The 27,941-nt window shown below is 41.6% G+C and overlaps 1 protein-coding gene across 4 annotated transcripts; it reads right to left on the reverse strand.

The window, feature by feature from the left end:
* Positions 1–353: 353 nt before the first annotated feature.
* Positions 354–27,937, reverse strand: CNR1 (cannabinoid receptor 1). 4 transcript variants are annotated; one of them, XM_053590853.1, is made up of 4 exons: positions 26,509–26,632; positions 25,024–25,061; positions 23,859–23,963; positions 354–5,818 (listed from the first exon to the last, which is right to left on the reverse strand). In XM_053590853.1, the coding sequence occupies exon 4, from the start codon at positions 5,756–5,758 to the stop codon at positions 4,340–4,342; it is 1,419 nt and encodes a 472-aa protein (XP_053446828.1). In that variant the 5' UTR covers positions 5,759–5,818; positions 23,859–23,963; positions 25,024–25,061; positions 26,509–26,632; the 3' UTR covers positions 354–4,339. The 4 variants fall into 4 exon arrangements, with proteins under 4 accessions (XP_053446828.1, XP_053446830.1, XP_053446829.1 ...); XM_053590855.1 differs by lacking the exons at positions 23,859–23,963; positions 25,024–25,061; positions 26,509–26,632 and adding an exon at positions 27,832–27,937; XM_053590854.1 differs by lacking the exons at positions 23,859–23,963; positions 25,024–25,061 and having other exon boundaries at positions 26,509–26,645.
* Positions 27,938–27,941: the final 4 nt, after the last annotated feature.

The raw sequence follows: 27,941 nt of genomic DNA on the forward strand, positions 1-27,941 counted from the left end.
GGTCAACATAAGGAACTGGGCCTTACATATATGTGGTGTATGTCCAGTCTATGAAAATCAGGACAACTTAAGGAGGTGGTCAGTGCAGGGAGATGGTCAGTGTAGGGAGGTAGTCAGCTACTGTAATGCTGTTAAAAGGCATGGTAGGCTGTTCCGGTTTATTGTATAAATGCGTGGTTTTTGAATTCTTTTTCTACATTAAAAATAAATATGGTAATCCATCTGCCTTCATTATAACTAAAGTCATAAGTGCTTTTTGAGGAATAAATCAGTTGTTCAGCAATCCTTTACAAATTAATTCCCAAGTTCTTTACCCTCAAACTGTGAAATAATACAGGATTCAAAGGCATTTCATATTCTTCATGGTAATCTAGAATTTTTATTTATTCCAGCTAATTTTGGACAATAGACATGATGAGATGTTTTCTCTTTGAATAAATAATGGTTTAATTACACCATTGAAATAAAATATACTGTGGGCTTAATACATTGTAAATACTACAGAAGTACTACTCTGCTATAGTAATTTCATGACTGAAGCTACATTTAATAACAATCTTACCAATACTTGTGTACAAAGCATTATACATATTACTAACAAAGGTACTGCAACAATGCGGCTGCAACAATGTTACCAGCTCAACAAACATCTAACAGTACAATATTCTTCTAGGAGGAAAAGTAATAATGTTAAATTTACAGACAATAAAGAGTTATTTTCCTCTTGACACATTGGAAATAAGAATCCAAATTATCTGGCATCTTGCTTCATATTATTATAAGAAAAGGTTTCCTTTCTTGAGGAATCTGATGCCCAGTAAGTTTAGAATAGTAAGTTTACATGAAAACATCTTTCAGGATGCCACAGCAATGCAAAGAAACTCTCCTATCTGAAAATTACTGATTAATAGGCCACTGCTTAAACATTTGACTTTTTGAAAACCTATTTACATACATTCAACCCAAATCAGTAGATAGAATGTGTTGTCTATATTACAATAGGCATTGTTAACATTTCATCAGAAGGCCGGTGCAAGACAATTATTAATAGCCACTGCCCAGCATTTAGGAGATTTTAAAATATCATACAAATATACAGCTAAAGTGTGAGAAATCCAATTTTGTGCATGATATTGGTGGTCTCTTTTATGGACATGGAATGGCAGAAATTAATGAACAGGACAGTTACCAGAGTGCTGCTCATCCAGGGCCTAATTCTCGTCTGGTGGTTGGGCCTATTTCCTGCAGAGTGGGTCCAGGTGGCAAAAGCTCCTTGATATTTAATACCAGATAGACCTTACTCAAAAAGAGGCTAGGGATCCCTTGAGTATGGATAGATGTCCGCAGTATCTTCCAGATTCGTTTCTTCTTTTACATATATTTCATATGTAATACAAAATTAGAGATTCTCAGAAACAGTCCTCCTTATATGAATGAAATTGTTAATCTAGGACTGATTCATCCTTACTCTGAAGAGACTAAGCAGGTTAGGGATTTGGTCCTTTCTGAAGACATGTGTGATGGCAAAATGCAAGGCAAAATATGTTATCCTCAGAGGAAAGCCCATGCCTCTGGTGTCAGACCTTACAAAACTTACTTAAATTTAAATCATGTTTAAATTAATGGAACTAATTATGGGGCTAGTTAATGAATGCTAACAAACGGTCATCCTAATGAGTATATTAATTGAAGAGAACATTTTAGTCACTTGGGTTAGGAAATGATATGAAACATGTCAAAGTGAATCCAACTAATTTTAAACATTCTGAAATGAAGGTAGTATACCACGTACATGGTGATGTTTCACAGATATTTCCTAGAATATCAATAAGCACCAAGTTTAGTGCTGTCAGCCCCATTGTCCCTTAATTTATTATATATAATGTAGATCTTGAAAGTACAACACACTATAAAATCTACATTGCATATGCACAAACACAGTTTCAGAAATGAACCCCGAAGTTTTTCTACCTATAACAAGTTTTTCTACCTATCTCCATTATGTCTTCATAGCTGTGAGAAGAGAGTTGGTGCTACCTGCTGAGCTCAAAGATATGTGGACTAATAATACTCAGAATGACACAGGATGAAAGACTGGCAATTCTTAAATGGAAACTAGACCCTGGTGAGTTTTTTCATCAATAATCTTCTTTCCTTCTAAAGAGATCTTATTAATTTCTAGCACCCTGAGCCTTCATCTGCATTTCACAGTGAGGTAAACTGGGGGGACCAGTAGCAGATTCGAGCTGTACAGATGGACAGCCAATTGAAATATCTGCACTTGGTCCAGAGGCCTCACTCTGCCTTAGACCATGAACTGCAATGAGAGGCAGTGCCCATCAGGCTGCAGGGTGTCTTGAGAGCTGGAGATCACCAGACAGATGCTTGCTCTCCAGTCCACTTCATGTTATGTAGGCCCCAGGGCCTTGTGGCAGTCATAACTTAGCTGTATGAGGAGAAGCAATTGCAGGTGAAATTTGTCAGGGTCAAGTGGCCTCTTAAGCATTATCATTCCTTACTGGAAAAGGCCCAACTCTGAGCATCCATGGCATCAGTCAGGGGTGTGAGAAGGGGTCATAAGGAGAAAGGGGGCGTGCATGTCTGCTGCATCTTGCAGGTCATGAGCAGAGAAGTCTGTTCCTTCGCCCAGACCCAGCCGGATGCCTGGGCACCTGGCAGAGCGCAGCAGCAGTTTCCCACGCTTCGTGTCGGTGTCTTGCAACCCTTTCTCATCTCCTCCACTGTCTGATTAGCCTTTCTAGCCACGTGGGACATGTGTGATAGCACTACTTTATTGTAATGTGCACAGTACCACTTAGACCGACACACGCAACTGAAAAATATTTCCATTTGATTTTTTTTGTAGAACTATCTTCCTTTTAATAACTTAAATCTCCATGGACTTGATCAATATTGGGAGCTCAGAAACCAAAGCACTCTCATTTCCCTATGATAACATTATAAATACAAATCTTTTCTTGAATGTCTGTCATTGATTTTTTTCCTAGCTAAACTTAGCAAGTCTTATGTAATACCTAAAAATCGATTTAGTAATACTTGACCCAATCTCTTAGGAGGAGAGAGGATGGGAATTTTCCGAACGGTTATAGTCAGTACTTCTATCAGCAAGATTTCTGAAAGAACTCAATTTTGGAAAGTGAATTCATGTGCAGGAGTGTAGCAAGTGAAACAGTTCACACTCAGTCATAGTTTTCTCACTTTATGACATTACTGTAACAGTTATAGGGTAGAAACACATTTATACTCACACTCACACACAGCATAATTTTACTAATCCAGACAATACTTTTCAATTAAAAAAAAAAAAGACTATTGTTTGGTCACCCAGGCATGAAATGTACTTAAACCTGGAGTATGAGGATGCAATACTCTCCAAGGAAACAGCAACTGCACAGTGGCAACAACAGACGTTAAGATTGACACATGCTGTCTTAAGAAAGCCAGTAGTAGCTAAAGACTAAAGGAGTCAGAGATGTCACCCGGGAAAGTCAATATGTTTCCTCTCTTCCATTCTGATTATAATCCATTCCCCAAGAGAACAGCTATCATCCAGAGATAACAGGTATCCGCCTATGAAAATGAGGGACTGATAAACCTGTAAGTGGCAATGAATTCTGCTCAGTACGTTGACATCTTCAAATTCTTCTTGTTGTGTTAACAGAAAAATAAATCTTTATGGGATTTCAGTGTCAAATAGAGATATCTGAAGAAATATTAAGGTTTCTAAAGTTATATCATGGTTAACAATATAGGAAAAAAAGGGGTCTCATTGGCATATATCCACAGTCTGTGTGTTTCATTGTTCTAGTAAAAGTCTACCTTTCAGTTTTGCTGAGCTAGACAAATATAAATAACACATGATAAATAAACACTGATACATTTCTCACAAGATACAATGCATTTTACAAAACATCTCTATCTTTAGCACTATACCTGTTGTAAAAAATGGACATCTCTGATACTCTGGACAGACATTTCACGTTATAATGAAAGCTGCTTGATGGTATTTTTCAACGTGTATTTAGACGTCAAGCTGCGCGGCCCAAGGTTTTCGTCCTGCCGCGGCGAGACTTGGAAGGGCCCATCAGTCACTGAGCAACACGCTTTCTCGCAGTGAACGCCTGGAGAACAGAGTTCGAGGGCCTCAACCATGGAAACGTGAGCGAACTGATAAATGATCACGGTGACAATCACCCTTTCACTGAACATGGTTAACTTAAAAAAATATAACTGATGAGACAACAGACTTTTCTAGATCTTGAGCTTAAAAAACAAAACAAATGCTTTCTTTTCCCGTGCTGCCAGGGAGGCGGCAGGCTCACAGAGCCTCGGCGGACGTGTCTGTGGACACGGACATGGTGACCTTGGCGATCTTGACCGTGCTCTTGATGCAGCTCTCGGCGGCCCTGTGCACGCTGGCAGCGTTGTTGGTGTGCTTGTGCAGGCAGTCCGAGTCGCCCACGCTGTTGTCCAGCGGCTGCGCCGCGCCCTCGCAGGCCGGGAACATGCTGCGGAAGGCGTGCCGCAGGTCCTGGCTCCGCAGAGCGTAGATGATGGGGTTCACGGTGGAGTTGAGCAGGCAGAGCATGCTGCAGAAGGCGAACACCGTCTTCACCAGCTTGTTCATCTTCCCGAAGACGTCGTACACCATGATGGCCAGCAGGGGGCCCCAGCAGATGATCAGCACCACCAGGATGAGGACCAGGGTCTTGGCCAGCCTGATGTCCATGCGCGCCTGGTCTGGCCGCGTCACCTGCACCTTGCCGTCCTCCGACGTGTGGATGATGATGCTCTTCTGGGTGCCGCGCTGCAGCATGCGCACGGCATGGCTGTGCGCCTTCCAGAGAATGTACATGTAGGCGTACACGATGAACAGCAGCAGCACGCTGGTGACGCCGATCCAGAACATCAGGTAGGTCTCATCGATGAGCGGGAAGATGTCGGAGCACACAGACTGCAGCTTCTTGCAATTCCAGCCCAGCAGTGGCAGCACGGCGATCACAATCGCTATGGTCCACATCAGGCAAAACGCCACCACCGCCTTGGGCCTGGTGACGATCCTTTTGTAGGCCAGGGGCCTGTGAATGGAAATGTACCTGTCGATGGCCGTGAGGAACAGGCTGCCCACCGAGGCGGTGAAGGAGGCCGTGACCCCGCCCAGTTTGAACAGAAACACGTTGGGACTGTCCTTGCGGTGGAACACGTGGAAGTCCACGAAGCTATAGACGAAGATGACACTGCCCAGCAGGTCCGCCACGGCCAGGCTGCCAATGAAGTGGTAGGAGGGCCGGCAGCGCAGGCTGCGCGAGTGCAGGATGACGCACAGCACCAGCAGATTCTCCAGCACCGTGAAGGTACCCAGCGTCAGGGACAGCACCGCGATGGCCAGCTGCTGACTGGGGTTCAGGATCATGAAGCACTCCATGTCCATGAAATTCTCGCCGCACTGGACACTCTCCTCGCTCTCCCGCAAGGAGGACAGAGACCTGTTGTAGAATTCTGTGATGTTCACCTGGTCTCCGGGCACCAGCTGGGGGCTGTCCCCAGCGGTCATCTTCTCTTGGAAGGGACTTCCCCTGAATGAAGTCAGGGGAAATTTCTGTGGGAAGTACCCTAATTTGGATGCCATGTCGCCTTTGATGTCTTCGTACTGAATGTCATTGGAGCCCACATACAGGAGGTCGGTGGTGATGGTGCGGAAGGTGGTGTCAGCAAGGCCATCCAGGACGGACTTCATAACCTCAGTTCACTCAGGCCAAGCTCAAGGAGACTGAGAAAGAGGCCCCCGGGGACAATCCTAATAGGAGAGAGAACAAATAAGCTGAACTGTGAGAAAACTAGGAGAATGATAAAAACATTGCCTACTCTACTATCAGGATAAGGCATTCCAGCCTCTGGACAAGGGTCAAGTCCTTGCCAGCTTCAGTCAACACAGTGAGTCACTCAGTTAAAGAAAAGCCCTCCAGAGATGGTGGAGTGCATGTACCACAAACACACGATTCTCACATCACCAAGCTTTCTGGATTGAAGTCACCTCATAAGCCCTGTATGGACCTCCAGGGTCGAAGAGGTCAAGCGCTGTGAAACGGTGCTTGGACGCAGTGCCTGTTTTATGGCTGTGACCCTTGGGCATCTCCTGTCATGCACACAGCATCCTAATGCTGGAGCTCAGGGTGAGTCGAGGTGTCATGGGGCCCCTGCTCCTCAACAGACAGGGAAGACCAGACATTGGGGACACAGCCTGACCCTGGGCAAAGGGCTCAATTACAATTTGAACTTTACCTTAGAAAAACAAACAATGTAACATAATCCTTTGTACCCTCATATTAATCCAACTTAAACAAAAAGACCAAATGTAAAAGATAACTGGAGAAAGTGACAATTTAGAGCCAGGCGCTGTGCTGTGTGTCTGTTTGCAAAGGAGGAGGAGGAGGCAGAGGGAGGAGAGAGCTCCAGGTGGCTGCAGGCCCACAGGGATGCTCTGCTTCTCCAGGCAAGTTTCCCACCCAGAAGGTGAGGTTTAAGCTGCAGCTGAAATGAATTTCTCAAATGTCCACACCAACATCAAGAAGGAAAAAAAGGTCATAAAGGCCAAAGTTGGCACTGAGGCTTAAGGAAAGACTAAGATCTTCACTGCTGGGGCAGCGACAGTGGAGGCTGCTTCCCGACAGCATCACCCCTGAGGAGCAGGAGGCACAGCTGCCCAGTGACAGGCCCAGCAGCATCGCAGTCTTCTATGCAAAAGACTAAGCCCAAATTTGAAGGGCTCTTCAATTCTCAGCTAAGCAATTTGGTTTTGTTTCAAAATAAACAACTAGAGAATTGATATTACTATTTATAAATGTTCATTTAAAATGTGGTCATTTGTCTCTTTGGTTTATGAAAAAATATAAGTATAGAGTCATAGGCATAACAATTAAAATAATCATAAAACACAATATATTATATTAATGATTGTCATGTGTTGTCCCTATTACCTTGTATGGGGAAGGGGGAAGGTAGTTACTATCTTGGGACAAAATTACAAAGTGCTGGGTTCTCCTGCCAGAATACATAGATCCTACATTTCTGAATTAGTAATTTACTCACTAATATATTGGCCATTTAACAAATCACAGAGCACCCACTATGTGCCAGGCACTGTACTAGACATGAGTTGTCTTGACAGCATCAAGAAAGAGTCCCTGCCAGCATGAAGCACAGGGTCCAGCACGAAGACAAATGGCTGACCCACACTCAGGAGAAGGCGCAGAGATGCTGCGTGCTGTACGAGTGTCCAGGTGAGGAGGATGGAAGAGGCTTCCCCAAGGAAAGGATGCTTATGCCAAGAATTAGTGTGGGTGGGGACAGGACACAGTCAAAGAAAAGATTTTAAAATTAATATCTTAAGTGTCGTGATTTTTAGAAGAGAAATTTGGAACAGGCATGAAGTGCTGAATGCAGCTTGCCTTCCCATACGCTGCCACCCCCAAGTCCAGGCTCCCACCACTGCTCACCAGAATTGGGCCACCTGCCTCCTCACCAGTTTTTCTGCCTTTCTCTGGTACTATTCCCTTTTGATCACTTGCCACCAGCTGCTGCAGTGATCTTCACAAACATATTGCTGATTATGTGAGTTCCCTGTTTCCACCCGCTTGCCCTAAAAGCCAAATGAAAATTTTCAGGCAATTTCCCATCCAGGCCCATCCCCTCCAGGCTCACATGCACAGCCTCTGCGTTCCAGCCTAGCTGAGTACCTTTCCAATTCTGATCCTCGCTCTCCTCCCCAGTCCTCCCCATATCTGTTCTCCACCTCCCACCCACACAACTACAGGATGTAGTTCAGTAAAATCCCTCCTGTGATCAAGCCCTTCAGCCTTCCTCTTGCCATCCCTGGCCTTACCACTTGTACTGTACCAGATGAATCCTAGGTTCAGAAACACATCAAACCTCCTGCTTTCACCACAGCACCTTTTCTCCCACTGCCCCTGACATTCCTCATCCAAACACCCTTTCTTTCCCTCTGCCTGGTTAACTCCTCCCCTCAGGTTGATGTCACAACTTCCCATAGGTCCCTGCTTCCTAGAATACCCAAATAGAGTCTATGATGGCACTTAGGAAATTTTCTCAGATTTCTCTGTGTTTGCATCGGCTCTGCCCCGTCCTCCCACCCACTAGATTGTAAGCTCATCAGGGCTCTTACTGGGGACCTTATTTATCTTAGTAATTACTCATAGCATTTAATATTATTTCTGGCCTACAGAAGGGAGCTCCAAATAGGTTGGTTGATTGAATATATGTATTTCAAAATAGAACCAAAAAAATCTCTGTCCTATCCAAGGTGTGAGAGGAAGACTCCCAATCCTAAAACTTGAATTAAGGTATCTAGTAGCCTGGGCTGCTGCCTAATCCAGTCATGCTAGTAATACGCTCTACTTAGGGGAAGTGACTAGCATTGCTTACATAATGATCACCTAGTCTAAATACTCATGGAATGAACTCTCTGAAACTTTGGCGAGAGAGCGGCAGACGAGAATACCAGCAGTGTCATCACAAGTGCCAAGCAGAGTGAAAGCCTTTGGCACCAAGTGATGGGTCAGGCCCAGAACAGTGTGTGACTCTCTCCCATGGTCAGTGCAGCCGAGGAGACAGGGAGAAACTGCCTAAACAAGCATTCCGGACAAGGACAACTTTTGCCAACACTCAGGAAATGGAGCTTCTTTCTTCATCTGGGCTCTGAGCCAGTTCTGCACGCTGCTCCCACCCTGCCACAGATGGGAGCTGCGGGGTCCAAGTCACACAGAGGCAGCCGTGTGCAGTTAGAGTGTGCTAAGCCCCAGCCAACTCATGGCAGTGTCCCAGGGCAAAGGCCAGTGGCCAAGGCTGCAGAAATGAAAGATGCAGAAATAAATGCCCAACACCTAAAGCCAAGCAGTGCTTCTTGTCCCTTAATCTAAAATCTCTCTCTTGGGTCACCAACCTAAAGCCTGGAATCAAGCGTCAATTCTAAAACATTTGTAGGTTCCCCATTTATCTCTGTCATATCCTTTATCACATGACCATCTCTTCTGGAATATGTCTTATGTTGCCCACCACAGGGCTATTTCTCTGGAGTCAACCTTTCCTCTTTGCAAACTTCTCTTTGCTAAACAAATCCCTGACATCCAGGAAAGATTTCATCCATAATCAAATAGACACAAGAGATAGCCACAGTGTCTGAAACTGCTGTTCCCTGCCTGGTTCCAGCAGTACGGCTGTTCCTTACACGGCCCCAACATTACAGCCACTGTATCTGAGAGACTTTTTTCCTTACATGGCCCCATCAGTACAGCCACAGTGTCTGAGAGAGCTGTTCCTTACAAGACCCCAGCATTACGGCCACAGTGTCTGAGATAGCTATTCCTTACAAGGCCCCAGCATTACAGCCACAGCGTCTGAGACAGCAGCGCCTTACAAGGCCCCAGCATTATGGCCACAGTGTCTGAGACAGCTATTCCTTACAAGGCCCCATCCGTACAGCCACAGTGTCTGAGAGAGCTATTCCTTACAAGGTCCCAGCATTATGGCCATAGTATTTGAGATAGCTGTTCCTTATTAGGCCCCAGCATCTCCTCAAACCTAACTTCTGCCTCTCAATTCCTGCACCTAAGCAAGCAGTTTGCCGGCCGTAAGAGGTGACCCGCTGATGCTTGCACATACCATCATATGCACACCTTCCCCTCCTCCAAGTGCACACTCATCTCTAAGCTCTCTTCCCATTCAGTTTCCCTGTGCCAGTGCCACTCCCATGTCTGAGACCTTCCTGACAGCCCCTCCCTGCAGACATACCCAGTTCCCTCAGTTTATCCTCTGGAATAGGCCTCCTCACATGATTTAATCAGGAATGAATACATTGTTTCCATAACCAGAACGTGGTTTCCAAACACAGAATGGAATATTGTTTTTTTCTGTGACTTATCAACCTGAAGGCGTGGTGGCAGGAGAGGAGAGAGTTGTTGGCTTCCTATGCAGATGTTCAGCTGAACCTAGTATGATGGCAGTTGAATATTTATTAGCTACAGCATTAAAGCAGTAATATTTATTTGCTCTTTAATTAATTAGAGGACAGAAGGATAATTAACTCAATGGACATTTAGCCTGGAAATCAAAGCTTGAACCCACATTTCCTAGCAGCTCCTGGGGGGGCATTCCAGTCATTAAATCACCTTCCTGCAAGTAAGTAGCTCTACTTTCACACTTTCAACTAGTAACAAATTTATTTAAAATGTTGATTATATATGTATATTTAAGAGTCACAAGATTCAAAATCCAAAATGGACAGAAAAATATAAAACAAAAAGGCAATGTTGGCTTAGAAATTGAATTGTAGAATTTCAAGAATACAATTTCTTGTATATCCCTGCAACCTAGTTTTCTTCCTCAGAGGCAAGAATTAAACCTGTTGCTCCTTCCATGCATAATCCATGCATATTCAAACAAACACATATTTACCCTTCTTAACTTTCTTTTCAAACAAACTGTAACATACAACACACACTATTCTCACCCTGCTTTTCTTCTTAGAGGTCTGCCCTGAGGACAGTTCCTTATTATACACAAAACCTGCCTCCTACCAGGCACCTTAAGGGTCTGTCAGACACATGTCACCAGCCTCCTAAGGGTGATGGTTTAGGTTGTCCATCATCCTTTACTATTACAAATCATGGTGCAATGAATTAATTCCAACCACATAATTTTTCACATTTATGGCATTGCAAGTGATCTTTCTAGTCATCTAATCGTAGCTCGGAGTTACTGTGATGCCTCCTCCTTCTTGACCTCTACAATAATGTAGAGGTCTTGCTGATTTTCCCCTTTTAAGCATATGTACAGAGATTATGGGCTGATGGCATTCTAAGCCTTTTGCATGTATCAACTCTTATTCCCTTATGAGGTAGGTGTTGTCTTTATCCCTGTTTTCAGAGGAAAAGGCACAGAGGGTAATTCACCCATTTTTATTGCTAGTAGGGAGTAGAGCCAAGGTTGGACCCAGATGCCAGCCACATTTCAAGTGCTTAACATCTTCATGTAGCTAATGGCTGCCAACTGGACAGTGTGGGTCCAGAGTCCTTGCCTATGACCTTTTGATATACCACCCCTCTAAACTGAGGCAGAAGGAATTTCACTCTCTTCCTTGTTTTTCCCACAGTCAATGTGCTGATCAATGAAGAGGGAAGTGAATTAGAAGGAAGCAGACCCCACTTGGGCAAGCAGGTAACTTTGCTAACTCTCAGTATTTCACCTGCAAAATGGGGACGATGATGGTGATAATGCCTAAAACACATAAATATGCAAAAAGTTAAATGGAATAAATGTATGCAAAGCACTTAGCATAGCACCTGGCAAAGAAAAGTCCTCAGTAAACATTATCATCATTACTCAGTACTATGGCTCTTTGCTATATACTATATAGTTACCATATTTCAAAAATACATCATCTATACTATTATAATACAATATATATCAACCATATCTCAAGAATATTCATTGCCTCTATCAGATCATAGCCTGCTTATTCAATTTCATTTTTATCTTTAAACATGAAGCAAACACAAGATACAGACATTGTGGGAGGGGACTCCTATCGATGTCTATTATATTCAGGAATTCAAGAAACTTTACATATATTCTACCACTAAGTTGTCACAGCTATCTTCTCAGGCACTAATTTATAATCTCCATTTCACATATGAGGAAATGGGGCCACTAAAATTTAAGCGAATTTCCCAGAATGTGGCAGATTTGGGGTGTAGCCATGGTTCTCAGACTCCAGAGCCTCTGTGTTTGGACCCTGTGCTGTGTTAAGTGGCAGCAGTAAGGAGATCAAACCACTTAGCATCTTATATTACATTCAGATCTTCTAGCCTCTTAGAAACATCAATTAAGGTATTTTGCCAATAGTAATTAAGACTACCTCCTACTAACTCACTGTTTCCTATACCAGCCCATCTAACTGAATCTGCCTACATGCATGGCCTCAAGGATTAAAATTGTAGTCAGTACTTGGAAGAGCTATAAAGATTCTTCAGTAAAGACAAAGGATCAGAGACCTTATTTCAGTAATGCAAACACATGTGTTCCTGTGATTTGCTCTATATTAAGATCATCACATATGTGATCACAATTTCTTAATTTAATGCAACCAAACGCTTTCATTAAGACAAACTAGCTTGTTAAAATCTAAGCCAGGGCATGATGTGGTCATAAGATAATAGAGGAATTTCTGCCTGATACAAGCCAAATTATTAAAGAATGCTGTTTTAAAAAATACATGGATTTTATGTAGTTCAAGGATCTCAGTAATGTAAAAATATCACTGCACACAGGCTATTTTAATAGTTTATAGAATCATAGTAGGAGAATTGTTCTCTTCATTTTGATAATTCTTTTATTTCCACATTTGGATTATTATAGTAATTTTTACCTTATTTTTTTTTTTTTTGCATTGACAATTTTCTTTGAGAGTTCATAGACCTTCCTGACCAGCCCCTCCCAGTAGGCATAACGAGGTCCCTCAGTTTATCCTCTGGAATAGGCCTCCTCACATGATTCAATCAGGAATGTATACATTGTTTCCATAACCAGAACATGGTTTCCAAACACAGAATGGAGTGCTGTTTTATTCTGTGACTTATCAACCTGAAGGCCTGATGGCAGGAGAGGAGGAAGGAGTTGTTGGGCTTATAAAGAAATTGTTCTAATTCTATTTGAAGTTTTATTTTGAGGACTTAACTCATGCTCTGCCTAATTAGAAACATGGATGTTTTATACTTTAATGGTTAAAGAAGTAAAGATATGGACTCTGGATAAACATTTAAAAAGAAAAGTTTGCAACTGCCACACCCATAAAATCCCAAAATTAGTGGCTGCCACTAATTTTGTTTTTGTTTGCTTCTGGGAAAATCAAAACTGGAGATTTCTAGTAAGATGTGTAGCTGCACCAACTAAAGAAGCTATTTGTTTTATTTTCATAAAAGAATCACTGAATGACATTTAAGGGACTTTTCCTAAAATTCTTGTTTTAAAAATATAGCCAACACATTCTAACAATTTAAGCTACATAAATCATGCCTTTATAGAAAAAAATAGTAAAAATATTTTAATTCGATCTCTTATTTTTTTAACATCACTTCAATTTTTAGAATAACATCACCTACTCTTTTTTTCCAACTCTGTGCACGCAAACCTGCTGCTCCATCAAAAACCAACCAACCAACCAATCCATGTACACACTTCACAGAGGGCAGCCTACAGTACCGTCAAAGGGATTTTATGGGTGTGGTAGCTGCAAACTTGTCTTTTTAAATGTTTATCCAGGGTCCGTACCTTTACTTCTTTAACCATTAAAATTATAAAACATCCATGTTTCAGATTAGGCAGAGCATGAGTTAAATCCTCAAAATAAAACTTCAAATAGAATTAGAGCCATTTCTATGTACATACACTTTACTAGCAGTTATTTTAGTCTTTGCCCCACTGCAGACCTTTTGTTTTGCAAAGACATTTCAATAATTTAGATACGTGCCACTTGCATCTGGAGTCAAAACCTAGTTCTGGCTTGGATAGCATGACTGGTGGGACAGACTGGCTGGTATTTGCTCCTTGTAGGATATCACGTCCAGGACAGCAGCAAATCCTCCAGAAGCATCACAAAGACTGGGACTCCCTGATACAATTACAGACTGCACCAGCCCAACACACTCTTTCTCCAATATTCTAAGTTTAGTAATGCTTTGAAGAGACAATGCCAAGCTCATCGTGTTTAAATGGGCAAGGGTCCAGATGCCAAGTGCAGGAGCTCTGGGCCCTGGCTTCACTTTGTTTCCCTGCATTGTTGCTTCTGGACTATTCTGCTTTGCTGGACTCAGAAAAGAGCTTTATGGAAAGGTTCAAGAGAAGCAAGGTTACAGTGGGTATGCGTTTGTTATTTTCCATTCATTTCTGGGAACAAATCTGGTTTCTACTAATTTGATCAAGAAAAATACCTTGCTAATACATTTCTCTAAAGTTAGTAGGGAAAATGGTAGTTTGCTCTTATAACTGCATTATCTCTACGTCAGGCCCTGGGTCGACATGGCAGATCTCGTGGGCCAACATCGTTTAACTGGATGAATGACGCTTCAATTCCAGCAGAAGTGGCCATCAGTCTAACTCTTACCCAATCGTTACAGTTTGGGAATTATTAGCATAGTTTACATCATCCTCTATAGCAAAGTTAAATAAAGAACTGAGTAATTATCCTGACAATTTAAACAAAAATATATAATCTTTCATCCTTGTATTAACAGCAGTTTCTTTTCCTACATGTGTACGAAAGAAAATTCCATTATGCTGCTAATGCTTGGATGGCTCTCAAATCTTCAGTTCTTCATGTGTTTTGTAAAGTAAAATAGAAGTTATTTAATATACCATTTATCTGGTCTATTCTTTACTAATAATGTGAGTGTTTTATTTTTCATGAAAATACATCACAATTAATATGAACTAAAGAAATTAATTATTTATAAGGCTATATTTCTGTTCAAATTTAATGTGAAATACATTAATTATTTAACATGTAAAGGTTTTTTAAAATTTAATTGCAGGGTTCAAGAAAACGATGCCTTGAAATTACATTGGCATGTGCAGTACTGGTGACACTGCTATAAAACAAAGTCTGCTGCAAAGATGAATTAATGATACAAATGAAATCGTTTGTTGACCTGTATAACAAATTCCATATACTATTTAATTCTTCTTTTTTGATTAAATGTTTTCTCCTACTAGGTGCCTTCACCTTTTCCTTAAGAGACAGACTTTTCTATAGGGTCCATAAGGAAAGCAATTATTAAAGCAACCTTCCTCCAACAGAGAACATATAATGTTTTCAATTAGGTAAAAGCCATGGTTTATACACAAAATACTCCAGAAAATGCTCCATGAGAGTGCCTTTATCTTGCATATAAGATTTGGCCATTAAAAGTACAAAATGATATATTATTCTTGTCCATAAAATATGTAGAACCCAGTAAACAGGCTCTTATCTTTTCAGTTCATTATCACGGATTCCATAGCAATAGTTGAAAGACGCTCAGTGGCCTCCGGCTGTGCAGCAAGCTCACAGCTTCTTCTTCCTTCATCTATCAACAGAGGGGTATTTCCTCTTTGCATCCTTGAGCATACAAATTAAGTCCAACTAAAAGCCAACTCTTGCTTCTACAGGTTCAAGTTTGAGAGAATCTGGGTGAGTAAATATGCACTACAGAAACCCAATTCCCAAGTATTTCTAAGAAATATTTAGACATGCCAGCCGTCATGCCAGGCGTATGTGTTTTTCTCTAATGTTTGCATGCAGTAGGTGCTATTACAATCTCCATTCAACACACAAGAAAACTGATGCTTAGAGAGGTAAAAAGTGCTTCACCTGGGGTCTCCAATGGGAGGGGGCAGAGTAAGAACAGAGTAAGAACTTTAGTCAAGATCTGCGTTACCCAAAGTCCTGCTCTGAACACGGATGTCTAGAAACCATTTAATAAGACTCTCTCTTTCCTTTCCAGGAAAGGAGAAGAGTTGGTTTGAGGGAAAGAGGTAATAGATAGTGTATGATCATTTCACACAGTGAACTAACACCTGAATGCATGTGCTGTTGACAGTGAAATATCTGTTCTACAGCACTCACAAATCATCCTTGCTGGTGATTTTCAAGTGCAGAGCGTGACAACTCACATGAGCTCTTTAAGTTTTAACATTGCTTTAGTACTTTTTTTTTTTTTTTTTTTACTGTTATGTGTATTTATTTTATGTTGCATCTATTTCCCTGCTGTAAGTTTTGGTTTCTTCAGTTCCTTCTGGGATATCTTTTTCTTCTATGCGAACTCCTCTTCTGGTTTGGGCACAATCTGTTCCTTTTCAGTAAGGATCATCTCGATGTGGCAGGAGGAGCTCATGGATGGGTTAATGCAACCATGAGCTCTGTAAGTCGGTGATGCATCTTGGGTGCTTTGTTCACTTGGATATGCTCAGTGACCAGAGAATCTATGTCTAAACCCTTAAGTTCAGCTTTACTCTCTGCATTTTTTTTTTTTTGTAGAGACAGAGTCTTACTTTATGGCCCTCGGTAGAGTGCCATGGCATCACACAGCTCACAGCAACCTCCAACTCCTGGGCTTAAGCGATTCTCTTGCCTCAGCCTCCCGAGTAGCTGGGACTACAGGCGCCCGCCACAACCCCCGGCTATTTTTTGGTTGCAGTTTGGCCGGGGCCGGGTTTGAACCCGCCACCCTCGGCATATGGGGCCGGCGCCCTACCGACTGAGCCACAGGCGCCGCCCCTACTCTCTGCATTTTTAAGCATGCACAGCAAAAATTCAGCACTCTTTTTGGGCCGACAACCCTGTGTCCAGCCCCAGTTTGTTCTGGGCACACCTAGGCCTAGCACTCCACCACTGTAACATCGGAATGATACACATTGTTTCTTTAAAATGACATCCTTCAGATACTTGATGGCTTTTCATATATGCATACCCTTGATGGCCTTGGCAGTTTCACGTGTGTTCTTAAAGTGAACATGAAGATTTGAGCCTCTTGACTTGCACGACTTTGTGGGGTTTTCTGGGTCAAGCGAACCATTTTCACAGATCACGTCAGGCTACTTAGGGGAAGAGGAAGAGTGGTGGCTTCTGGGAGAATTCATGAGAACTCTACTTTTAGCACCTTGTTTGCAGTTAACTATTGGCAAATAATAAATACAATCTAAGTAATCTTTGCCAATATTTTTTAATCAGAGGTTTTTATTTTGTCTTGCTTCACTAGTCAATTGTCAGGACTGTAGACGATAATGACACTTTCTGCACCACCAGCGAGACATGAAGAGGTGACCTGATAAGTCTGAACAAGACATGACGGCTGTTTATAAACAAAATCATGAAATTGCCTTTCTTTAGAGGAAGACATTCAAGCTCCCTGAAAATCACTCAGGTTCCTGCCATGAGCACTGTGTTTTTCTTAGACAGAGGGAGGAACACTATCTGTGGCCAGTTCCTAAGTTCTTGGCTAGAATCAAGAAAGACAACCTATATAAACTTAGCAGGACTCCCACAAATGAGTGACTGTTACAGCTGCCTGGTGCCCAGTGGGTAGAAAGCTGTGTTACTATAGCAATAAGGTCATGGAAATAAAGTTACAGGCCTTCACAGGCTTCATTTAATGCATTTTTTTACTGGGCATGTACTCTGTGCCTAGCACTGTAGACGTTATATTCCAAGCTGTGAACATTTTCTGTACTCTATGACTTCTGAAGTCTATCCATGTTTCACACCTGTGTAATGGAGGTAGGTCAGGTCAAAGAAACAATGGAAATGATTCTCCATTCCACCCCACCCATCAAAGAAAGCCTGTCCATCTGTCCTCACCTCCACCACTGAGAGAATAGACTAGGCTATAAAGACATATAATAAGAATATATTTATTATCCGGCTATATAAATCCTCTTCTACATATGATTTGAGATTTTCTCCCTGAAGAGATAATGAGCAATGCTGAGCCATCCTATAGAATAAACACCTTCATGCCATGGGCCCTTCAACAATGAACACCTCGATTGCTAGAACCCATCTTAATGGCTTTGCAGGCCCTCTGCTTGATACAGCGCCCAGCACAGAGTCGGTATTCAATATTTGTTTATTAAATAAATGTTGGCATGCCTCGGCAGCCTGGCAGATGCAACCCAACAGAATGGCTTTTTTTTTTTTTTTTTTTTTTTTGTAGAGACAGTGTCTCACTGTACCGCCCTCGGGTAGAGTGCCATGAGGTCACACGGCTCACAGCAACCTCTAACTTCTGGGCTTACGCGATTCTCTTGCCTCAGCCTCCCGAGCAGCTGGGACTACAGGCGCCCGCCACAACGCCCGGCTATTTTTTTGTTGCCGTCTGGCCGGGACTGGGTTTGAACCCGCCACCCTCGGCATATGGGGCCAGCGCCCTACTCACTGAGCCACAGGCTTTAACTATGGACAGTTTTCTGCTGCATAAAGCCAGCTGATAGTTAGGGCATCAAACCTGAGTCTTGGTCTCATACAAATAACCATCAGAAAAAGTGCCCAAACCAAGTATTTGCTTTTTATTCCAAACCTTGTTCAGCCTGAGTATGTGTTAGGAGCCACAATGTTTAGTCACATAGCAATGGATAGAAAGAGTTCCTTTGTGATTTTTGTGCACAATCTTAAATAAATCCTAATTATATGCTGTTGATAGACCTTTAAAGAAAATATATACAAAAGTTTTATTCTAATGGGCTTTTTTGCTCCCAAGACACATGTCAATATGCATTGATCATTCCCATATGTGTTTCTCCAAACGCTTGTGTTTCCAGACTTATCAAGAGAAGTTGTGTGAAAACTCAGCCACTAGATGGAGTTGCATTTATAAGCCCTTAGGAACTGATTTGTTATTCCGTCAGTGGACATCATTCTTGCTTTGGTTGAGCAACTTCTCCTCCTGCTCCAACATTTTATGTATTTTACAATTGAATTAATTAAAATATAAATAAGAAAGCAAGTTATGGAGGGTTAAAATGGGTACAAAAACTAAATTTCTAATTACTGGGAATTCTGCCTCAAGAAAGTAATTAAGAATGAGTAAAGGAAAGTTGTTCTATTGCAAATAAATATTTTTATGCCGATATAAAATAAGTAAAAGGGGAGGTCTCAGGAGCCCCAAATCAATTCTAATAACAAACTTAACTAAGTTCTATTTTATGAAATATCTGGCTTTCCAGTTTCAAAATATGAAATCACCACCTTTCATTATAGATTTATAACTGTGATGAAAAAGAATGAAAAATTATTCTCTATCATTACAGGGACTAAGGTGGATATTGCACAAGAGAAGTGAATGGAGGTTCCAGTACTCATAAAATTGAGGTTACTGTGATTTTCTAAGCAGACTAATTTTCTTCCTATTATTCTATCACTCAAATAAAAAGGTTTATTATTGTGCCAATCCAGGGTTTACTTCAAACATGATTTTTTAAAATAGGCACTTACATATCACCTTTCTTCAGTTGAAATGTTCAGAAAATTCTTCAGTGTGTGCTAACTATGCAAGATAGAAACAGAAAAATGTCCGTTCAAGATGCAGATGATCATATACAAGCCAAACCAGGGGGTTTGTATATATATACTTTGGAAATGTAGTTGTGATTAAGACATGCGCATGTGAATTAAATATAAGTGCAGAATTTTTATGCCATTAAAATATGAAGCAGTTTTATTGTATTCATTCAAGGTCAAACCCTTCTTATGGTTCGTGTGACACAATTATGAGATTCAGAGGAACTGAAATACTCAGAAAAAGTGATGTGAAAACAAGGACTTAGTAAACAAGCTTGTTGCATGTGGGCTGGAAATTCAGGTGTGTGTCCTAAAGAGCAGACTGAGAGGTGACACAGATGGTCCTCGAGAGCAGCCACGTTTCTCTACATGTCTGTGGCTTTCAAAGGGTGGTCTCTGAAACAGCAGCAGCAGCTTAGAACTTCTGAGAAATGAATGTTTCAAGACTCGAGATCAGATCTATTGAATCAGAAACTCTAGGGTTGGGGTACATCTCTCTTTTTAACAAGGCTTCTAGGAGACTTTAACACGCTCTGAAGTTTAAGAGCTGCTATTCAAGATTATGAAGACTTATGAAAAATACTAAGTGAGGCAGGGAAGAATAAAATTAATCTTTAAGAAGAATGAAGTTAGACAGAAAGAAGGAATATTTTGTGAGTATAGATTTTTATATCATTGAAATGAATTGCTAAGGGATCCACTCATAATAGAGCAGCCTTCCACCAAGGCTCTTTAAAACCAAGTTATTCCTATTTGACTGGAAAAGAATAATGTAGTCCATGCAGAAAATAATCATAAAGAGTGGGGAATCTCTTCAGGTTTTTCGGTTTACAATTCAGGGGTTCTCTCGACTTTTATAGAAAACATATTATAACAAATACTATCTAGTAAAGGAAAGTGGCTTCAAAAGGTAACATATACTGACACAGTATGTAGACATAATTAAGAACACTATACTATTTTCTCCTAATTCAATTCAAAGTCAATGCAAAGCTTTAGAGGACTACTAAGCCACTTCTTTCAATATTACTGGGAAGGAATCCATGATTATTGAGCATAACAGAACAGGAAACAAGTAAAAATAATTAACATTTCAGCTTATTTCTTTAAAGCTGGAGATATTTGTTTCTCTACTTCTTTCCTCCAAACCATAAAATAATATATCATAATAAACGAACCAAGAAAACAACCAACTAAAATGGAAATTTTGCAATAATCTCAAATAATGCAAATCCACTGCAAATTATCTTTTGTTTTGTTTTATTTTAGGTTAATTTGAGGGTACAAAAAATAGATTACAATGTTTGCATGTGTTAGGTAGAGTCAGTCTTATAAATTGTGCCCCACCCCCCAAGAAGTGTGCCATACACCCTAACATTTGCCCATTAAGTGGGAGGACACTTATCCTCTTCCCTCAGTCCCCCTACCCCCACCTTGAATTGATTTAAGGTCAGCTATCTTACAATAATCATTCTGGTAAATTATGCAATTTATAATATGTATAGCTGGCATCCTCAAAAAAACGTAAAATTTATAAATATATCACAAAGTATACTTAAATGTATGACTCTGGGAAAATTGTTCCCTCTGTATTTAATCAATAAAAATGGATCACAGAGTTTAGGACCAGGTTCATTCAAAGGTTTCCCCTTTTTTATTTATAAGAACTTTGATGTCATTTCCAATAGTAGTATCTATCTTCCAAAGTCAAATGTTCACATGTGCAGAGATACAGAATTCTTTGGACAGCCCATTGCTTACTTCAGTTTTATGTTAAATTGCCTGATTTTCCTTTCTTCACTTGCTCACCACAACTAGCACAAAAGCTAGAAAAAAATTTTACACATTATGGTAGTAATATATTTAAATTAGTTAAAAATTTGATCTATTTAACCAGCCACCATGGAATAAACCAAAATACTCAGAACACAGCGACATTAAATCCTTCTTATAAAGAATAAATAAATTTGATTTGTTAAATATAGCTGAGCAAAAAGCAAACACAAGTGACAAATGCATGTTACCTAAGTAATCAGTTTTTGGGAGATCAATGATATTGGTTTACTTGCTGTATTAAAAACATCAGTTTTAGCCTCGTGGCCAATGGAAATCAATATTATGAAATCAGCTAGTACAAATGTTCAACTACGTAGAAACTTATTTAAAACAAATTTTGAAAATTTGGTTTTTTTAAAAAGCATGATAGAATTCATCCTGCTGGACTACAGCACTCCTTATAACTTAACTCAATTTGGAAAACTCATATTGATTCTAATTTTCTTTTCTAAACAGACAGTCTAAAAGAATGGATGACTGAGAAAAGAGGGGACTTTCCCACTTAAACATAAACTTTGAAAAACAGAACTCTCTAATTATATTGTATTAATTTTATTGTATTTAAATATACGGTAGACACACACAGTTTGTGAAAGCATTTGTCAGTATACTAAACTACCACAACAGATTGCCTGGCACATCTTGGAAAAATGCCTCTAATTTCTTTAAAAAGCAATAGCATGGAATTTGCTAGAAGAAAAAAATATAGATATTATATTATCAAATTCAGGAAACTATACTGCACTTTATCTCCTGAAGTTAAAAAAAGTAAAAATAAAATTGCTATTCTGAGTTGATAATGGTAGTAAAGAATCAAGTCAAAGATACCAAATCTCTATTTAATGAATCCAAACTCTAAACAATCAAGAATCCAAAAAGAGTGTACTCTTAATGAAAAATCATTTATATTTTGTGTTAGCAGAAAAGGGAACTTAATCTCTTCTTACATTCAAAGTTTGCAAAATCTACTTTAGGAAACTTATTCAAAAATCGAGAATATAATGCCACAGCACAATGAGTTTAAAAAAGAGTTGGCTAAAAACAATGGTTCCCACCTAACCAGTCTCAATTCACATACTAAAAAACAAAAGAAAACAAAACAAAGATAGAAAAAACTTTGAAAGCTACAAAGATAGAAAAAACTTTGAAAGCTTTCCTAAAGTGCAGGTTGGAAAATTTTTCCAGCTGGGGCTAAAACAGAATTCATAGTATTCCCAGAACAACTGTGATGACTCTGCTAGGTACATTTACTCAGGTTTGGGGACTAAACAATTCTTCCCTCAAAAACCCTTACAAACACACCTATGAACCTCGAGAATTACACAGCAACTAAGTTATTAAACTAACCTGTCCAAATGAATCTTTCAAATTAGAGGCTATTCCAACATTACTAACCTATATGGAAAACACTCTAAATACACAGAAAACATCAGTGAAAACTAGAGCAAAAATATATTTGTACATGTAATTATTCTAGCAAAAGTATTATAATGAATGTACTATGTTTTCCCATGAGGCACCATATTTAGTGAAGAAACATTACCTAGGAAAGCTTTCAATAAATATTTAATGTTAAGAACTAGAGGTGATTATACTGGTTATGTAACGGCTTTGACCTATTACTACTAATGTGTCATAAACATACCACGTGGGAAAGTTTGAAATAGAAGTTTGATATCATTTGATATCAAACAGTTTGAATAGTAGCAAGAACAGTTGTAGGGTCCACTAAAAACAACCTACCTTTCCCCACCTCCTTAACAAATTTCCTAGAATTTTAACTTACCTGTGATAGTGTTCTCATGTGTTATATAACAAACATAAATATCTTGATATGCACCTTGTGATACAGTAATAACCTTCTATATTTTCTTCCAACCTGTATTCTTCTAATTTACAAAAATAACAAACAACTAGCAAGACTGCTAAAAACTGTCTTAAACTCATAAGTGTTTATGATAAAATTGTTATAAAATGTAATGACATTCATCTTGACATGTCTGCAAGATTCTCAGAACACACAGGACTAGAATGGGTTCCCACCTATCCTGGAAAACAAGAACAGCCTTGTTTTGATTCAAGGTGGATAATTCCTTTTGCCTTGAGTCTTCAATGTCCATATGCACAGCTGTTTGAACATTTCCTCAAATTTGTAGTATTTATTTAAAATCAGCATTGTATATTTAAAAATATAAAAGTGACTAAATTTTTACTTCAGTCTTGATCTACATTTGTGAAAAAGTTAGTTTATGCATATATATAAAGGTACATTTATACATCTAATTGTCTCAAATTATGCAGCCTATTATCTATCTATCTATCTATCTATTTATTTATTTATTTTGGATGACATTTATTGTTTCTTTTAGTCCAGAAAATATTTAGAGAAATTTGAGTTGATCTGTTACAAAGTTATACCAATCTCATCTAAGAATATATATATATAAGTGAATTAAATGGTTATCAAAGTATTAGATAACAATTTACTGGCAAATTTTGAATCCCCAAGCCCCCCACCCCCAAACAGCATTCATGCAGTTATAATATAAAGTTACCATTTTTATAAGAACAAGATTAGGAAAGAACTGGAGAGTTAGAGGGGACAATATGACGTTAAATTTCTGCCAAGATGAAGTATATGAGTTGGTTTTGATTCCTCTTATCAAGTTCTCTACCTTAAGTCAAGGAGAGAGAAATGAGCAGAACTGGCTACTTCTCTAACTATACATATGCAATAGGTGAACCTGGTCCCAGCACGGTCTTACAAACAATACTGGGTCCAGATTGCTTCAGAGTCAAAAGTAGAATTATAAATCATTTAAACCCAAACACTGGTTGCACTCTATTTGTCAGTTCAATTAGAAAATGATGAATACAATAAAAGAGACAGACTTACACTGGTAGAGACATGGCATCCTTTTTAGCAGGGAAGGAAAGCTCTCGTCTGTGTTCTTTATGCAACCGAACTAACATAATTATCCCAAGAATAACAAGCAGCAACCTAAAGGACAGGCTTCATCTTACTAACCAAATTCAAGAAGCTATAACCCAATCTCATTTTGCTAATTATGCATTGTTAGGTATTTCCAAATTCAATTTGTTACTCTTTTTTGCAGCATTCCTAGAGAGGTAGTTATGGGAAATAATCCCATTCCTTATAAGGCCAACTGTTTTCTGGTAAGAAACATTTGGTAAGCGTGGTGAACTATAAACTGCTATTATAAGTTCCATTTCATAATAGTTTATTCTTACACAACAAAGTATTTCGATTCTAATTCCAAACACTAATATGCAAGACAACCAAGGAGCCTGTCTAAATTTCCTGGTGGTTAATGTTAATTCTGAGTCAAAGCAAAGAAGAATGTCACCTGATTGTTTTGAGAGAGTTTCTCAGGCTCTGCCTCAGTTAATTAGCAAGCTGACACTGCATACTGAACACTTATCAGCACAATCAATGGGGCTGCTTCCTCCTTGAGAAAATAGGTAAACCAGTTCAAGGAGTTTGCTTTTGGAATAGACTGTGATATGCCACAAACATAGTAGTTCTTTTGGAGAATTTCATTCCCAGCAGTTTCATCTTGGTAACATTTAACAATTTCACTATTTTAACATTTTGAAATGCCAAAAAGAACACACTGATCCTGCAGCGAAGCTTATTAGAGAAGAGCGATCTCACTGGCAAGGCAGAGAGGAGCACAGTCCACTGGGAAAAGGGGAGAGAATAGACAGAAAACAGTGGATGACAAACAAAGCCCACAGGACTCCAGCGTGAGATCTGATTTTCACCATAATACGAAACTTTACACACCAAATTAAATAATATCAGCTATGGCTTATTTCAGGGTCTGGTCGTAACATTCTTTTTACATACATGTATATTAATGCTGTTAAAATCAAGGGGCATGAATCCCTAACTTGCCTCCCTAACAGCGAGTATGCAAGCATAGTAATTTTATTTCTAAAAGGTCAGACCTGAGTGTGTCCACTCGGTGGCATCATCTTACCCCAAGGAGACTGAGGAGCATAATGAGACCTCTTCCCACCAGACACTCGGTACATACCTCAGCCAAGACTGCTCCTCGCTTGGAGTGGGAGACATCTTTGAAACAAAAAGAGTCCATTTACAATAAGTCCTCCTGATAAGCTAAAATGGATTAGTTCTTAAAATCACGTCCAACATCAAGCCTCTGGTTCAACTGTGGTAATTGCCATTGTGCCTACAAATAGCCTCCTGCAGACTGCGGTGTTTAGAATTCTCGAGGTGCATGTATGTCTTCTATGCACATATAGACATAATTACAAAATAATCCATCTCACTTAAGAAACTATACATTATCTTTTATTTTTATGAAATTGCTCTTAAATGCATTAGTGAGCGGGGGAGGAGGAAGGAGTACCAAGGAAAAATAAAGGAGAAAAATATCAATCAGTATATCTTCCCTTGCAAACTGTCAGTAGGGTGAGATTAGAAAAGCCACACTTTAAATCAGACAAAGTCCTATGGGAACCTTAACGATCTCGCTCTAAGCTTCTCAATATTCTGCAAAACAGACTGAGGCACTGGTGACCCCACTGATACTCAGTGTCCACCGAGTTTCCTCTAAGAACTTCCATTTCCTCTATTGTTCAAAAGATATTAACTTGGTAATAAAAACGAGAAGTTATGAGACCAATAGAGATATCTTTCAACACCTTTAAAACCAGTAAATCTGCTCTAATCTCTTATTGGATTAAATGCTGGAGGAGGATTAATGCATTAAGAAATCAGCAACCAAGGCAAGAGAGCACTTAGTTGGAGGAAAACAAAAAAGATGGGGGCAAAATGATTAACAGGTTACCAAATACGTTCTGTTTTTCTCATTGGTTCAATTCAAAATCTCTGAGAAATAAATACTCTCTTACCATGAGAAGCAATTAAACTTTCAGATGACCGAATGGCAGTTCTCACGTCTATCGCATCAAACACATTTGCATTCAGGAGGTGGTGCAGGCACGGTGTGTGGTGTGTGAGTCTCAGCCAAGAAATGGCTTTTAAACATGCAACATCAACTTTATTCCTCTCATGGCTAGTTCTGAGTTAAATGGTTCCATCAACATTCAAATTTAGGCATCACAAATACATATTTATTTTTCCTCAGAGAGAAGGGATTCCTGTAGCTATCTTTTCTATATCAAAAGTTTATTGTGTGCCACACATTTGGGGCAAAGATCGATGTGTCTCTGGAAAGACTTACTTGCTGATATGGTTTATAGACATTAAGCATTAACTCAAGAGCCTGTTTTTTAAACATGCACAATTACACATGTTCCACAAACAGACATCAATGCACACAGACAGCCAGGTGCACACACATTCAGTAAATAGTAAATGGTAGAAACCTCCAGAAGTGGCACCGGCTGGGGCTACACAGCTAAGTAAACACCGACACACGACTGCTCACACGGAATAAGAATCCACGAAGGACACTTGAGGACCACACTGGTCAGTATCTGAGGGGGAGGGAGGTGGAGAAAGTATTTCCAAACACAACTCTGCCCAGTCTTACCCTTCGCATTCCCCGGTCCTCGGGGCAGAAGCTCCCTCGACAGACACCTCGACCAGCCCAGGGGCTGGTTTTCCGCTAGAACCAAACGAAATGTCCCCCTTGACGAGGGACAGCTCTGCAGGGAGCCACGGCGTCCCGCCCGGGCCAGGGGAGGCTCCGGCGCGGCGGGAGCCGGGCAGAGGCGGGGGTGGCCAGCGGCCGGGAAGGTAGGGGCGGCGGAGGGCGCACTGGGAGGCGGCGCCAGCGGGACGCCGGCAGCGGAGGGAGGGTGCAGCGGGGTGCGCCTCGCGGTCTGTCCACGCCGGCTCCCCCGTCCCCAGCGTCCGCCCGCGACAGCGAGTCTCGCCCTTTCCCTGGGCTCTTCTCTGGGTCCTCCCGCGAGCTCCGCCTGGCCGCCGGTCTCCGCCAGCCCGGGCGCCCGTCGCCTCGCCCCGCTCGCGCGGTCCCTGCCTCTCCCTCGGCTCGCGCTCTGTCTCTGCTCCCTCTCGCTCCAGTCCCATTTATGAAGCGCGGTCCCATCACGTGTTAATGAGCCTTTGTCCTGCCCTGGCAGCTGCGGCGGCGGCGGCGGCGGCACAGACCCCGCCGAGGGAACTGCGGGGAGGGACCAGCGCAGGACGCCCGCGGCTCCAAACTTTGATTGGCGCGGGGAACCCGCAGCGGCGCCGGCCTTGGGGGCCAAGAGAGGACGAGCCTCTCTGGCCCGCGTCACCTACTTCTCTTCTTCCTCCTCCGCCGCGGTGCTCCCGAGGACCTCCGCTGCCATGACCCGCTCTGCTCCTGGATACCCTTACACCCTGGTTGGGCCAAGAGGGGCTTCTGCCTGCAACGCCCTGGACCTTGGGGCCATTAATCACGCGCGCCCGGGCTGCGCGCAGCGCCAACACCTTGCGCGGGGGTCACGTCTGGGGCAGCCGGCTGAGCCAGAAAGGGAAAGGGAGCCGGAGCTGAGAAGCCGACCAGCGCCGGGCCCGGGGGCTGCGACCTGGCGCCCCTCTCCCTCCACCCCAGGCCATCCCCGCTGCGGGCTCCCAACAAGCCGGGCCCCGGAGCGGAGGAAACCCTAAGACCGCGCCGCGCAGCCCCTGAGGCGCTTGCTACCTGGCCGTGACCCGGCGACCACCTGTCCTCAGCCCTCGAGGCGCCGCCCAGCTTAGCGCTGGGCGCTTTCTCCAGCCCCTGCCGCCCCTCCCGGCGCGACCACTCGGGTGCGCCCCACCCGCCAGTCCCTGGCTGCTGACAGTTGGGCTCCGTAGGCGGCTGGCTCCGAGCCTCCCTGACCCGCGCGCCCTCCCCAGACTCCCCGGGCCCGGTTCCTCACACCTTCTGCTGGCAGAGGACGCCCCCCTCCAGGGCAGCGTGGGAGCCTCTCGGGGTTCGGGGGCGGCCGCCGCGGGCGCCTGGGGATCCGCGGTGCGCTTCGCGGCCGCTGC

Source organism: Nycticebus coucang, chromosome 5, assembly GCF_027406575.1.
Source record: "Nycticebus coucang isolate mNycCou1 chromosome 5, mNycCou1.pri, whole genome shotgun sequence".
Taxonomy (NCBI): Eukaryota; Metazoa; Chordata; class Mammalia; order Primates; family Lorisidae; genus Nycticebus; species Nycticebus coucang.